We start from the raw sequence: 14,632 nt of genomic DNA on the forward strand, positions 1-14,632 counted from the left end.
TTTTGGGGTAGGTTTATATAGGGCTTAAAAAGGAAGTAGAGGCTGGGAGTTTGGCCTAGTGGTTAAAGTGCTTGCCTAGCATGCATGAAGACCCGGGTTCGATTCCTCGGTACCATATACATAGAAAAAAGTCGGAAGTGGTGCTGAGGCTCAAGTGGTAGAGCTCTAGCCTTGAGAAAGTCCAAGGACAGTGCTCAGGCCCTGAGCTCAAGCCCAGGACTGGCAAAAAAAAAAAAAAAAGGAAGTAGAAAATGGGTTATGGTCTCCTGGGGGCTCAGAGAGATATCCTTGACCCAGCCCATAGTGGCATGCTCCATCTGGTTTGAGGGGCTTTTGTTTCCTGGGGACCAGGGGTGGTGTTTGTCCAGATTGGAATTATCTGCGTGCAGAAAGATGTGGCCAAGCTTGTTCATGTGGGTCAGGTGTCTTGCTTGCCCTGAGAGAATAAGGCAGGAATCAGTCCTTCATAGTCCATCTTTAGATATATAAAAAGATTGGGCCTAGCAGAAAAGGACAGGTCCTTCAGAGTCTTGAGGATTTATCTACCCCAGTTAGCTTTGAACCTCAGTCCTCAGATCACAGCCTCCTAATTAACTAAAAATTATACCATGGGCCACCATCATCTGGTCACATTTAGGTATGTGTGTGCGCGCCAGTCCTGGGGCTTGAACTCAGGACCTAGGTGTTGCTGAGCTTTTTTGCTTAAGGCTGTTGCTCTGTTACTTGAGCCACAACTATTTTCGACTTTTTGAAGTCTCTTGGTCTTTCTTGCCCAGGATGGCTTCAAACTGGCTTCAGATCTCAGTCTCCTGAGTAGTTAGGATCTCAGTCTCCTGAGTAGTTAGGATTATAGGTATGAGCCACCAGTGTCCAGCCAATTTTTTATTTTATTTTATTTATTTATTTTTGTGGGTCATGGGGCTTGAACTCTGGGCCTGGGCACTGTCCCTGAACTCTTCAGCTCGAAGCTACCACCCAGCTCTTGAGCTCAAGGCTACTATTGTACCACTTGAGCCACAGCCCCATTTCCCATATTCTAGTGATTAATTGGAGATAAGAGTCTCACATTCTTTAGTGCCTGACCTTGAGCTGGCTTTGAGCTGAGATCCTTAGATCTCAGCCTCCCAAGTAGCTAGGATTAGAGGCATGAGCCACCACTCTAGGCTATTTTTGTTTTTGTGTGCCAATACTGGGGCTTGATCTCAGGGACTAGGAGGTGTCCCCGAGCTTTCTAGGCCAGCACACTACCTACCTCTTTCAATATGTCTTTCTCTATTAAACATTCCTCTTCTCATTTCTTATTGGTTAATTGGAGATAATCCGTGGGTGGTTTTGAACTACAATCTTCACATCTCAGTCTCCTGAGCATCTAGGATTAGAGGTTTGAGCCACTGGTGGCAGTCTTTGTTTTATTTTTAAAATACACAGAAAGGTCAGGACAATTACTACTCAGTGAAAAGGTCAGTGGGTAGCCCTGGGGCTGGATTTACTGAGACTTTCTTATTTTGTTCTCCTACTTTATTTTTTTCTCTTCCAAATGTACTCCAGCAATCAGTGACAGGTTGTTTTCCCTCTTATTGTACAGACTGTCCTCAGCAGGGTGGCCATGTAGGCCAAGGTCAGACCTCCTACCCCCAGCCTGACATGTCTGGGTACAGCCTTCTGTGTGGCATTGGCTACATTTCCCAAATGTGGCTTCTAATCCTGTGTTTCTCAAATGTGAGGAATCATTAGAGTCACTGAAATCATGTGTTAAAAACCACTGGGCTAGCCGGGCGGGTGGCTCACGCTGGTAATCCTAGCTACTCAGGCTGAGATCTGAGGATCGTGGTGGTGGTTCAAGGCAGCACTAAGGTCCGTGATATTATTATCTCCAATTAACCACCAGAAAACCAGAAGTTGCACTGTGACTCAAGAGGTAAGGCGGTAACCTTGAGCTGAAAAGCTCTGGAACAACACCCAGGACCGGAGTTCAAGCACCATGACCAACAAACAAAAACAAAAACAACAAAAAAATGACAGGCCTGGGAGTGTGGCTTAGTTGTAGAAGGCTTGCCTAGCATGCATAAAGCCCTGGGTTCAATTCCTCAGTACCATAGACACAGAAAAGACCAGACATGGTGCTGTGCCTAAGGTGGTAGAGCACTAGCCTTGAGTAGACAAGCTCAGGAACAGTGCCCAGGCCCTGAGTTCAAACCCCAGGACTGGAAAAATAAAAGAAAAAAACAAAAACCAGATTCCTAGGCTCCTCATGAGTCTAGCCAGATTGATTGTCCTCTGTGGAGGAGAATGCCCTGGCTGTATTTCCAGGTCATTGCAGAGAAGGGCCGGGTGACTGTCATCCAGGTTGTTCCTGTCTTCCTCCCAAAAGGAGTTTCTGTACCATGTAAGAGGCCCCACTTCCCAGTGCCGCACAGCTATACCCACACATACCCACAGAAGCGAGTTTGTGAGGGCAGTACTAAGGTTTGAACTCAGGACTTCACATACCCTAAGCAGGCACTCTACAACTGAGCTACACTTCAGCTCTTTTTTGTACTGCTTATTTGGAGAGTGGATCTCTTTTTTTCTCCAGATGCATGCTCGGATCACAATCCTCTTGTTCTATGCTCACTGCTGTAGCTGGGAAACTATTGTTCCACCATATCCAGCTCCTTAAACTTTTCTGCCCAGACTAGCTTGGAACTGTGGGCCTCCTGAACTTAGCCTCTAGTGCAGCTGGCATGGGGGATGCACATCACTGCACTCCGCTATTGGTTGATTAACTTCCTCCCCTCCCCTCCCCCACCCCCTCTCCTCTCCTTTCTTTGCCAGTCTTGGGGCTTGAACTCTGGGGCTTGAACTCTGGGCTGAGCATTATCCTTGGGCTTTCTCAAGGCTATTGCTCTACCACTTGAGCCACAGTACCACTTCTGGCTTTTTCTGTGTATGTGGTACTGAGGAATCAAACCCAGATCTTCATGCATGCTAGGCATGCACTCTGCCACTGGGCCAAATTCCTGGTCCCTCTTGCAAACTTTTCTATTTTGGTGGTACTGAGTTTTGAACGTTTGCTTGATTGGTACTCTAACCCTTGAGTTACACTTTAGCTCTGCTTTTGGCCCTTTGCTGGTTATTTTGGAGATGAAGTCTCACAGATTTTTTTTCCCCCCTAGTTGGCTTTAAACTTATCCTCTTGAGCTTAGCCTCCCAAATAGCTAGAATTACATACATGTAGTAATTCTGTTTTGCTTTACAAAAGTGAGGTCTCTATGAGCCTCCTCTGCTTTCCTGATGCTGTACAAATCCCGTTTAGCAATTCCTGCAATTTCTCAGTGGCTAGTTCCCAGGCTCTGAGTTTTACCCTGGCTCCTTTGGTCCATGTGATTGGTCCATGGTTACTCCCTCCACCCCCAGGAATTTCCAAAAGTCCTGAGTGGAATGCAGAAGGGGGAGGAAGAGGCTGTGTTAGCAGGAACGCTGCCTCCCCCATGCACCCTTTTCCTGTCTTTTTAGTCAGGGAGGCTGCCACCTCCCCTGGGGCGATTTCCCAGCCCACCCTTGACCACGTGGTTTCTGCAGAGTCATCTGGTGGTCACCTTGGAGTGACCAAGTGATGTAAGGTGGGAGTGTGCTAACAGTGGAGGAATGCCGGGGCCCCTTCCCATAATCCCTTCCTGTGGGTGCCTTGCAGGTTGAACCATGATTCCTGTGACAGAGCTCCGCTACTTTGCGGACACCCAGCCCGCGTACCGGATCCTGAAGCCGTGGTGGGACGTGTTCACCGACTACATCTCCATCGTCATGCTCATGATCGCTGTCTTCGGCGGGACACTACAGGTCACCCAGGACAAGATGATCTGCCTGCCTTGTAAGTGGGTCACCAGGGACTCCTGCAACGACTCATTCCGGGGCTGGGCGGCCCCCAGTCCGGAGCCCACCTATCCCAACGCCACAATAGGGTCAAGCCCCGACACAGGCCCCACGGGCATCAGGTATGACCTAGACCGCCACCAGTACAACTATGTGGATGCTGTGTGCTACGAGAACCGCCTGCACTGGTTTGCCAAGTACTTCCCCTACCTCGTGCTGCTGCACACGCTCATCTTCCTGGCCTGTAGCAACTTCTGGTTCAAGTTTCCACGTACCAGCTCGAAGCTGGAGCACTTTGTGTCTATCCTGCTCAAGTGCTTCGATTCGCCGTGGACCACGAGGGCCCTGTCTGAGACAGTGGTGGAGGAGAGTGACCCCAAGCCAGCCTTCAGCAAGATGAATGGTTCCATGGACAAGAAGTCATCGACTGTGAGCGAGGACGTGGAGGCCACCGTGCCCATGCTGCAGCGGACCAAGTCTCGGATTGAGCAGGGCATTGTGGACCGCTCTGAGACGGGTGTGCTGGACAAGAAGGAGGGGGAGCAGGCCAAGGCACTGTTTGAGAAGGTGAAGAAGTTCCGGACTCATGTGGAAGAGGGTGACATCGTGTACCGCCTGTACATGCGGCAGACCATCATCAAGGTGATCAAGTTCATTCTCATCATCTGCTACACGGTCTACTACGTGCACAACATCAAGTTCGATGTGGACTGCACGGTGGACATCGAGAGCCTGACGGGCTACCGCACCTACCGATGCGCCCACCCTCTGGCCACACTCTTCAAGATCCTGGCATCCTTCTACATCAGCCTGGTCATCTTCTACGGCCTCATCTGCATGTACACACTGTGGTGGATGCTGCGGCGCTCGCTCAAGAAGTACTCGTTTGAGTCGATCCGAGAGGAAAGCAGCTATAGCGACATCCCTGACGTCAAGAATGACTTTGCCTTCATGCTGCACCTCATCGACCAGTACGACCCGCTCTACTCCAAGCGCTTTGCTGTCTTCCTGTCGGAGGTGAGTGAGAACAAGCTACGGCAGCTGAACCTCAATAACGAGTGGACGTTGGACAAGCTGCGGCAGCGGCTCACCAAGAATGCCCAGGACAAGCTGGAGCTGCACCTGTTTATGCTCAGCGGCATCCCCGACACCGTGTTCGACCTGGTCGAGCTGGAGGTCCTGAAGCTGGAGCTTATCCCCGATGTGACCATCCCACCCAGCATTGCCCAGCTCACGGGCCTCAAGGAGCTGTGGCTGTACCACACGGCTGCCAAGATTGAGGCTCCAGCTCTGGCCTTCCTGCGGGAGAACCTGCGGGCACTGCACATCAAGTTCACTGACATCAAGGAGATCCCGCTGTGGATCTACAGCCTGAAGACGCTCGAGGAGCTGCACCTGACGGGCAATCTGAGCGCAGAGAATAACCGTTACATTGTCATCGACGGGCTGCGCGAGCTCAAGCGCCTTAAGGTGCTGAGGCTGAAGAGCAACCTGAGCAAGCTGCCCCAGGTGGTCACGGACGTGGGCGTGCACCTGCAGAAGCTGTCCATCAACAATGAGGGCACCAAGCTCATTGTCCTCAACAGCCTCAAGAAGATGGTGAACCTCACCGAGCTGGAGCTGATCCGCTGTGACCTGGAGCGCATCCCGCACTCCATCTTCAGCCTGCACAACCTGCAGGAGATCGACCTGAAGGACAACAACCTGAAGACCATCGAGGAGATCATCAGCTTCCAGCACCTGCACCGCCTCACCTGCCTTAAGTTGTGGTACAACCACATCGCCTACATCCCCATCCAGATTGGCAACCTCACCAACCTGGAGCGCCTCTACCTAAACCGCAACAAGATCGAGAAGATCCCCACCCAGCTCCTCTACTGCCGCAAGCTGCGCTACCTAGACCTCAGCCACAACAACCTGACCTTCCTCCCCGCAGACATTGGTCTCCTACAGAACCTCCAGAATCTGGCTGTCACAGCCAATCGGGTGAGTGGCTAGGACCCAGTGTCTCAGAATAGAGAGCATTTGATTGTAGTCCTCACTCGCAAGGGTGTTTATTTAAGTTTCAGACTCCTAGGTCCCATCCCAGACCAGCCAAATGAGAATCTCATCTCTGGGGTGGAGCTTGCCTGTGTCCCAGAATGCTATGGAGTTCTGTGGCCAGCAGAAGTGGGGTGGGCAGGCTGGGTTAGCCCCAAGGTGACCTTGAGCCCAGGTCCTCATGGGCAGCAGGTACAAGAGCCAGGCTTCTCTCTCAGGGCTGGCGGGGGGGGGGGGGGGGTGGCGAGAGACTTACCTCTGGAGCTTGTTCCCCTGTTTGAATTGGAAGCCTGGGTCCTCCAGGTACAGAAACTGCCCCCATGGCCTGAACTGGCTGAGATAAAGTCAGAGGCCCCTCTATTCTTGGCATTCCCTACACCCTCTATCCCTCTGTGTCTGGGTGGTGATGGGTAGAGTTGGCCTCAGGTGGTTACTGGCTTGTCACCACCTGCCTTCCCAGAGGAAACTGTATGACAGATCGTTGCAGGCCGGCTTGGAGGAAGAGACTCCATTGAAACTATCAGGGCCATTATGTGCTAGTGCATTCCTGGCTCACTATGGTGAGGCGGAAGGAAGACTCCTCCTGCAGCTCTGTGGCCTGGCCTCTGCCCTGGAGATGACACAGGCCCTGGGCAGCTTCCCCTGCCCACTGGTGAAGGATCTTCAGGGGTGAGGGAGGACCTGAGGCATGAAGTTGGAGCCACTACCTCTGTACTGCCATCGCAGCCAAGGCCCCAAGGCAGCCACTGGCACTGGGACCCTGTGACACTTCTCCTCCCTCCCCCAGGAGCTCTCAATAGTCCTGAGGACCTGTGTGCCCCCCCCCTGGCTCCAGCACCTTTACTCCTCCAGCATCACTGGGACCGGAAGGCCCCAGTCTAGCAACACTGACAGTCTAGAAGCTTCTGTCCCCAAGCCTCCCTCAGCTGACCATGACAGGGTATAACAGATCCTCCCCTCCCCTCCTTCCCCCAGCCAGCACTCCTGTGACCTTGAAACTCTTTCAAGGACAAGGTCCATCTCAGACTGTGGAGTCTGCAGATCCATTGAGCGGGGAAATGGGAGTTCCAAGAAGGAAGAGCTACTTTGGGAAGCTGGGTAGACTTGCCCCTTCTGGAATGCGAGGAAGGGACACTGAGTGGCTCCCTCTGGCACAGGGATGGAGCCCAATTGCCCTGGGGTTGAGTCAGACTTGGTACCATTCCCCAGACACCTGGTCTGCCCAGGTGTTGGGCTGGGCTTTGCTGCAGGAGAGTGTTACGGGCCTCAGCTGCCTGTCCTGTCTCACCCAGGTCCTTACACTGGGCTTCCCTGTTAATGTCATGCTTGTTGGCTGAGGTCACCACTCAGGAAAGGCACTGACCGGACAGCTGTCCTAAAGGAAGAAGCCCCTCGACACCCTGTTTAGCACACCGCTTAATCACATCCTGTCCCCGCCCACAATAGTGCCCCAGGCCTTTAGAGGAAAAAAGTCTGCTTGGGCTGATTTGGGGCATACACCCCCCCACCCCCCGTCCCCCGCCACCTTAGGCCACAGACCTGACTCCTTGTCAGCCATCCTGGGCTGTAGTGGGAAGGGAGGGCACGTGTGGCCTGGCTAAAGACCTGGGGTCCTGAGTCTTCCTGGGTTCATGTTCATGCTAATGAATACCTCTATATGGCAGGTGCTCATTCAGAGTCCAGCTGTGCTGGAAGTGCTGAGGCTCTGGATGGTTGAGGCCCACAGGAAGGGAGCCTTAGTGCTCTGTCCTGAGTCTCATAGAGGAGAGAGGAAGGGTGTGTCAGCTGTCCCTGGAGGGAAACACTGCAGCCCCTGGAATGTGGACTTTCCCCCTAGGACAGAGGACAAGGGGCAGGGCTGTACTCAGGACCCGAAGGAGACTCCTGTTCTCTGCTTCAGTGTTAGTGTCGGCTTATTTGTTCAGTGGCTGGACACCTTTCCAGCCCATAAGTGGATGCCTGCCAGAACCTTGGCTCTTTTGTCCAGTGTCTAACAAATAGCAGTGTTCCCAGAATACTGAGTGATTGCAGGGCTGAGGATGGGGTGACTCACCAATTAGTGAGGTTACTTTTTGTTTGCTTTTGCTTTGGGGTTCTGGGGATCAAACCCAAGGCCTCACATATGAACTGTACCACTGTCCTATACGTCAACACTAAACAAGATTTGTTTTGTTTGTTTCTCCTGGGATTCAGTGCCTGTTGTTTGCTATACAAGTGCTAACCACTTGAGCCATGCATGTCTCCAAACGTGAGAGACTGTTTCTGTCACCAGTGGGTGGGTTAGAGAGGCAGGGCAAGCAGTGAGGAGGGGAGGCCTGAATGGGCCAAGGCTGTTGGAGACAGAGATGTGGCTGGATTTGGAGTGGGACCCATGTGTGGTTAGGGAGTGTAACTATGTGAAGGATCATTGGAAGAGGCACAGGTCTTCAGAGGAAATGTGTGACCACACCGAGTCATCTTCATCCTCTCCATGTTTGTGAGTGAAGAGGGTTCTTGATTTGATCACCAGGGGAGGGACAGGATAGAAGAGGAAAGCCTGGCTGTAACTCCTAGTGGAAAATCAGAAAGGGGCCTACCTGCTGACAGCCACATAGTCAAGGTGGACAGGACAGCATCGAGATTATGGTAAGCTGAGAGATAGCATCATTCCAGATGGCTGATCAGACACCAGGTAGATGGAGGCCATGTCAGTCTGGTGGAGCATGTGGGAGGCTATGGGGGAAACAGAGTCCCAGGGAGAGAGAGGAGCCTCCAGGATCTGGCAGAATAGGGATGGGGCTGAGTGAAGAAGGAAGGCTTATCTCCTATCCTGACTTTTTCTGCCTGTGTAGCCTTAGGCAGGTGACATTCACCTGTCCAGGCCTTGGTCTCCTCATCAGGATGAGGACAGTGCCAGCACCCCTCAGAGTGGTAGTCCTTCAGCCTCACCATTGTACCCATGTGGGAGTGAGGCCAGGCTTCCAGCTCCAAGGTTGTAGAACAGTCTCTAGCTGATGGTGTGCAGAGGGCAGGGGGGAGGCTGGCATCCTCGGGGCTGTTCCTGTGTGCACATCTGTGGTCTGGATGGCCCTACTCCAGCCCCACCATTTGCCCTTCACTCTATCATTGGTGTGGCCACTCACCCAGATTCAAGTTCTGGTACTACCACAACTTGCTGAGCCTCTGGGCATCTCAACTTCTGTAGCTTCTGTGGCCCTTCGCAATGTGGGTATAGCAGAGCCTGTCCTTGCTATGTGGCAAGCCAGTGCTGCCTCTTATTCCCAATTGGCCAAATCAGGAGGGGGTGTCAGCTGCTGTTCAGCTCCCCTAGAACACCTGCACCCATCTGTGCTCACCCTGTGCCAGGCCCTGGAGGGACAGCGCTGCCAGTTGCAGGGAAGTGACCCCAGTTCTCACAAAGGCTCTTTCCTTTCCTTTTTTTTTTTTTTTTTTTTTTTTTTTGCCAGTCCTGGCTTGAACTCTGGGCCTGAGCACTGTCCTTGGGCTTTCCTCAAGGCTAGCACTCTATTACTTGAACCACAGCACCACTTCAGGCTTTTTGATATTTGTGGTACTGAAGAATCGAACCCTGGTCTTCATGCATGCTAGGCAAGCATTCTACCACTAGGCCACACTCTCAGCCCCCAAATAAAAAGTCTTAAAGTCAGATAGACTCTGAAAAGAGCCTGGCTCCTGTGAGTCCTGGGAGTCAGACAAGTACTGAGTTAGATGGTAGCTACCAGTGTAATTCCCCTTAGAGTGCCAGGTGCTAGGAGCCTGGGGGAGTTCTGCAGACCCACCTTGACCTCTTAAAACCTGAAGCCTGAAGGTCCAAGGATTCATAGTATGAGAGAGAGAGAGAGAGAGTGTGTGTGTGTGTGTGTGTCCCAGGATTAGTGGTGTGAGTAGAAGATGTGGGCCCTACAAGGTCAGGAAGGCTGTGGGGATGGGGACTTAATGAACAGACTGTATCGCAGATTATACCAGAGCTAGGATCCTGAAGAGCGAGAGTGGGAACCAGCGGCCGTGCGGGAGGAAGAGGAGTCCCAAGGCTCCACGCCAGCCATACATCTCACCAGGTCCTCTGGTTCCACCTGCAGATCGAGGTGCTCCCTCCAGAGCTCTTCCAGTGCCGGAAGCTGCGGGCCCTGCACCTGGGCAACAACGTACTGCAGTCCCTGCCGTCAAGGGTGGGTGAGCTGACCAACCTGACACAGATCGAGCTGCGAGGCAATAGGCTGGAGTGCCTACCTGTGGAGCTGGGCGAGTGCCCACTGCTCAAGCGCAGTGGCCTGGTGGTGGAGGAGGACTTGTTCAACACACTGCCGCCCGAGGTGAAGGAGCGGCTCTGGAGGGCTGACAAGGAGCAGGCCTGAGCGAGCTTCTGCCAGCCAGCAGCGGGACCCCCTCCACTCCCACCCTGGCCAGCAGCCAGGCCCCTCCAGGACTCCTGGACAGCAGCCCAGGTTCAGAAGACAGAGCCAGGGGCTGGGCATGAGCCGGGCCATGTGAGAAGACAGTGTCTGAGGGGCTGGCCCCTTCTGCCCCATGGGGCAGGTGCCTGACTCAGGGCACCAAACGTGGACAATCAGGGTCTCTACCCTGGGGGCATCTCTGTCTGGGATCAGAGGCCATGTTGGCACCAGAGGCCCAGGGACAGAGACTTAGCTCTTGGTATTTATTTCCCTCCACCTCCCTCCTCTTCCTTCCAGATCACACACATTCCCAAGAAAACTCAGCTCACTTTCTGAGCAGGCCAGTGTTTCCCCTCTTCCATTTGGGGTAATGCTTGCAGAAGTGGGTCCCTAACCACACTTGGGTGAGTGACCTAGGGCAAGTCAGCTGCAAGACAGTATCCCCAGGGGCCCTAGGCCAGGCTCTGGTGGCAGAGCCAGAGAGCTGAGAGCAGGCTGCAGGGTGGCAAGACTGGGCCTGGGTCCTGCTCTATCAGTTTTTGTGACAGTTTTAGATTTTTAATTTAAAACAAAAAATTTTTTAAGCTTCAAAAATGAATGATTTGGGTATTAAAAAGAAAAAAAAAAAAGAAGATAAAAAGACACTAAAGGCCAGTGAGTTGGAGTCTCAGGGTGGGGTGCAGTTTCCTTTCTGCTCAGCATTGAATTGTATTTCCTGTCCCAGGCTAGGGTGCAGGCTGTCTTCCCAATCTGGCGTGACCCTGATCCTCAAGTTCTGTTTGTTCCTCTTCTCTCTTGGGATGGGAACTTTATTTTTGTTTTTGTTTTTAGTTTAGTTTTTTTTTTTGGGGGGGGAGGGGTCTTTTCTCCTTTGTGGGTCTTGGCAGGCACTCATTTTTGTGACTGTCAGCCTGAGGGAATGTTCTGGAGCTGCCAACAAGGGAGGAGACTTGTGTTGGTTTGCAAGAAGAATGGTGCTCCATTCGCCCCTAACTCCTCCCCTTCCCTTGCCTCTCCTCCCCTCCCCCGGCCCCACAGTGTTAAGAAGCCCTGGGGAGCTGCTTTGCCCAGACTCTGTTTCCCCACCGCTGGCCTAGCCTCCACTGCTTACACTGGCCCTGTCACCACCAGTCGTTCATGAAGAGCAGAGATTTAGAGGCGGTTGGCCTGGGGAAGTCGGTCACTGCCAGGAGAGCAGGCTCCCCTGTCTTGGGTTCCAAGCTAGTTTCCTTCCTGGGTGCCTGGTTTGTCCACAGGCCTAGCAGCACCTGGTAGTGGAAAGCTAGCCCTGCTTTAGATCAATCACTTGGATCCCTACTTTAGGAGGGTCCTCGCCTTAGATCAATCACGTGGACACTAAGGCACATTTTAGCGTCTCTTGTTTTAATAATTATGTCCGTCTGTCCATTTGTGTTTTCTGCGTCGCGTCATCGGATGTAATCCTCAGCAATGATGCAACCATGAAGCAATCCGTTACACAAGAGTCTGAACTTGTAGGCTCCGTTCAAATATCAAATAAATATATAACACCACTTAGCCTGTGGGGGTCTCTGTGGAAAGCTGGGGGCTTCCCTTCCTACTCTAAAGCTTGGCGGCCCTGTTGGCTAGCTGGCTGAGGGACCAGTTCTTGAATACTTACAGAACAGCTTCGTATCTCTGACCCATGAAACCTGGAGCTCCTTCCAGGCAAAGAATGTGCTAGTCAGAAAAGCTCAGCCAGGTGTAGGTCCAGGGATCCCAGTCACCTGTGGTTGGGCCCTCATAAACTTCGATGGGTTGGCCTCTGAAAGAGGCCACTGAGTAAGAACAACAGTTGAGAGGACCCTGTCCCAGCTCAGTCATCCTGTGTGAGAAGCTGGGCAGGACCTTCCCCGCCAGCAGCCTCTCTTTCCCTATCTGTATAATGGCCATTCTCACTTCCACTCTGTAGAGCAAGTCCTCATCTTCTGGAGAGGTGGGGATGGGAGTCATGGTGGGGAGGCCTGGCCTTTGTCCTCTCCCCAGAGTCCCATAGAAGCACAGACTGTCTTCATATCCCAGGTCTGCCTTGTTTTTGAGGTGAGGCTAAGTATCAGAATGGAAATGGCAACTGGAAGGGCTGGGCCATTCTAAGGAGCAAGGCTTGTGGAGCTGCTCATTCTACTAGCTGGTGTTGGAACACAGTGCCTACGCTGGAAGGAAGCTGGTGCCTTGAACACACCAAGCAAGCGTACTACTGGGTACCCCGGCCCTGGGGTAATTGCTGAAGACTTCCGCTGCTCAAGTTCCAGACATTGGTAAGTCTGAGATGGGAAATCCAAGATGGAGTAGATGCCCCAGTGAGTGCTGAAAAGGACCAAGCGAGGAATTCTCTGAAGATTAATTATTCATGAGGGTGGGCCTAAGCACCTCCCACTGATATCTGCCCTCGTGGCCATTTTGGGGAGTCCGGGTTCCTACAAATGGTATTGTGCTCCCGCAGTCAGTCAGTACCCTGTACATAGAGGAGGTTTTGTTTTGTTTTGTTTTTGTGGATCATGGGGCTTGAACTTGGCCTGGCACTGTCCTAAGTCCCACTTCCAGTTTTCTAGAGGTTAATTGGAAATAAGAGGTCTTTTTGTGCCCCCGGCTGGCTTTGAACCTTGATCCTTAGATCTCACCCTCCCGAGTGGCTAGGATTACAGGTGTGAGTCACCAACCCTGGCTAGAGGTTTTTTGTTTTTGTTTTTTTGCCAGTCCTGGGCCTTGAACTCAGGGCCTGAACACTGTCTTTAGGTTTTCTTAAGGCTAGAGCTCTATCACTTGAGCCACAGCACCACTTCACCACTTCCGGCTTTTTTCTACAGATGTGGTACTGAAGAATCAAACCAGGTCTTCGTGCATGCTAGGCAAGCACTCTACCACTAGGCCAAATTCCCCGCCCTAGAGGAGTTGTTTGTTTTTTTTTTAACTGAGGTCCTGGTACTCACATCTTCCCTCCTGCCCCCAGGAGCTTTGTGTTTGACTAGCAGCAGCACTGTGGCTCTGAGGTAAGAGTCTGGGTGAGGAGAGAAACGATGTCTCTGGCCTTAGGAGACCTGACTGCTCAGGCATCACCTTCCAGCCCAGGCCTTGAACCCGGCCTCTCCGGCCTAAGCCTCCACTCCCTCTGGGAGTTCTGGTCTCCATCCCCCTGTGCTTTGCCAGGTTCCCCTCCCCCTCCCCTGGCCTTCAGGCCTTTGCAGCCAGTCTCCCAAGGTCTGGAACTGGTTAGCTTCTGGAAAAAACAATGCTGTGGAAACCACCCACCCTCTTCCCCAACTCCAGAATAGGAACAAAGAGCAAAGGCTAAGCTGCTTCTCACCCTCACCCCCACCCCTCCCCATCCCGCTTAAGCCTTTCCCACAGCAGTGGGCTTCTCCATAGAAACAACCACCATTTGGTAAAAAGAATTTTAATTTTTAATTCTTGAACTTCCCAACTTCAATTTGAAAAATCCAATCAAGATAGGTGCTAGTTGCTCATGCCTGAAATCTTAACTACTCAAGAGGCTGAGATCTAAGGGCTGAGTCCAGGCAGAAAAGTCTGTGAGACATTTATCAGCAGTGGAGCTGTGTGGCTCAGCTGGTAGATCACCAGCCTTGAGCAAAAAAGGCCAAGGGATGGACCTCGGCCCTGAGTTCAAGCCTCAGTACTGGCACAAAGACAAAACAAACCCCATTGGACCCTGAAGAGCCGCAGCTAACCCCGGCTCCATTAGTTGGGACTTTCCAAGGTGGTAGGCCCAGGGCCAAGGTCTTTATCAGCAGCTAAGCAGCTCTGGTTTACTGTTCAAAAGACACTTGTTTTCTGCACGTGCAGGGAGGGCCCGCTGGCAGACAGGTATCTTTTATTGCTGCATCAGAGGGGGCTAGGACTGCAGGAGACAAGCCAGTCTTGTGACTCTCTTCCCCCAGCCTCTCCTTGCCAGCTCCGGGAGCCCATTGGGGTCAGCCCCCATTTACCCCCCCTCGGGGCTCCCCTCCCCCCCCCCCGCCCTCTGGAAGCCAGGACAGCAGGACAAAGCAGCAGCTCCCAGCTCAGTGGACTAGAAAACACACTTGACCTGGAACCAAGACTCTTGAGAGCCCAGCAGTGTCCCCTCCTCATTCCTGCGATGCTCCGTCCCTTGGCCATTCAGGCTGTCCTTTCTGGGAAGCCCAGGGACCAATTTCACAGAGCCCCAGTGCTGTGTTGATTCCAACCACCTGCCAGCTGCCTTGATACATCTATGTTCTGGAACTATCTCTCAGTCTCATTTTAAATCCCATTCTCCTCCACTTCCTAAAACTGTCCTCTTCTCCACCTTCCCGAATCTTCCTTAGGAAATCTCCCAGGCCTCAGAGGCT

General features: G+C 52.5%; 1 protein-coding gene across 2 annotated transcripts in view; it reads left to right on the forward strand.

Annotated features, from left to right (window-relative positions):
- Lrrc8a (leucine rich repeat containing 8 VRAC subunit A) overlaps positions 1 to 11,822 on the forward strand; it is a 31,690-nt gene extending 19,868 nt beyond the window's left edge. For both annotated transcript variants that reach the window (XM_090330808.1, XM_090330809.1), the window contains 2 exons: positions 3,674 to 5,838; positions 9,972 to 11,822. In XM_090330808.1, coding sequence (XP_090186934.1) covers positions 3,682 to 5,838; positions 9,972 to 10,247 — 2,433 coding nt within the window. In that variant the 5' untranslated portion in view covers positions 3,674 to 3,681 and the 3' untranslated portion in view covers positions 10,248 to 11,822. The remainder of the gene's footprint in view (positions 1 to 3,673; positions 5,839 to 9,971) is intronic.
- The last annotated feature ends 2,810 nt before the right edge of the window (positions 11,823 to 14,632 follow it).

The sequence above is a fragment of the Megascapheus bottae genome, chromosome 3, assembly GCF_031878675.1.
Source record: "Megascapheus bottae isolate mThoBot1 chromosome 3, mThoBot2.hap1, whole genome shotgun sequence".
NCBI lineage: Eukaryota > Metazoa > Chordata > Mammalia > Rodentia > Geomyidae > Megascapheus > Megascapheus bottae.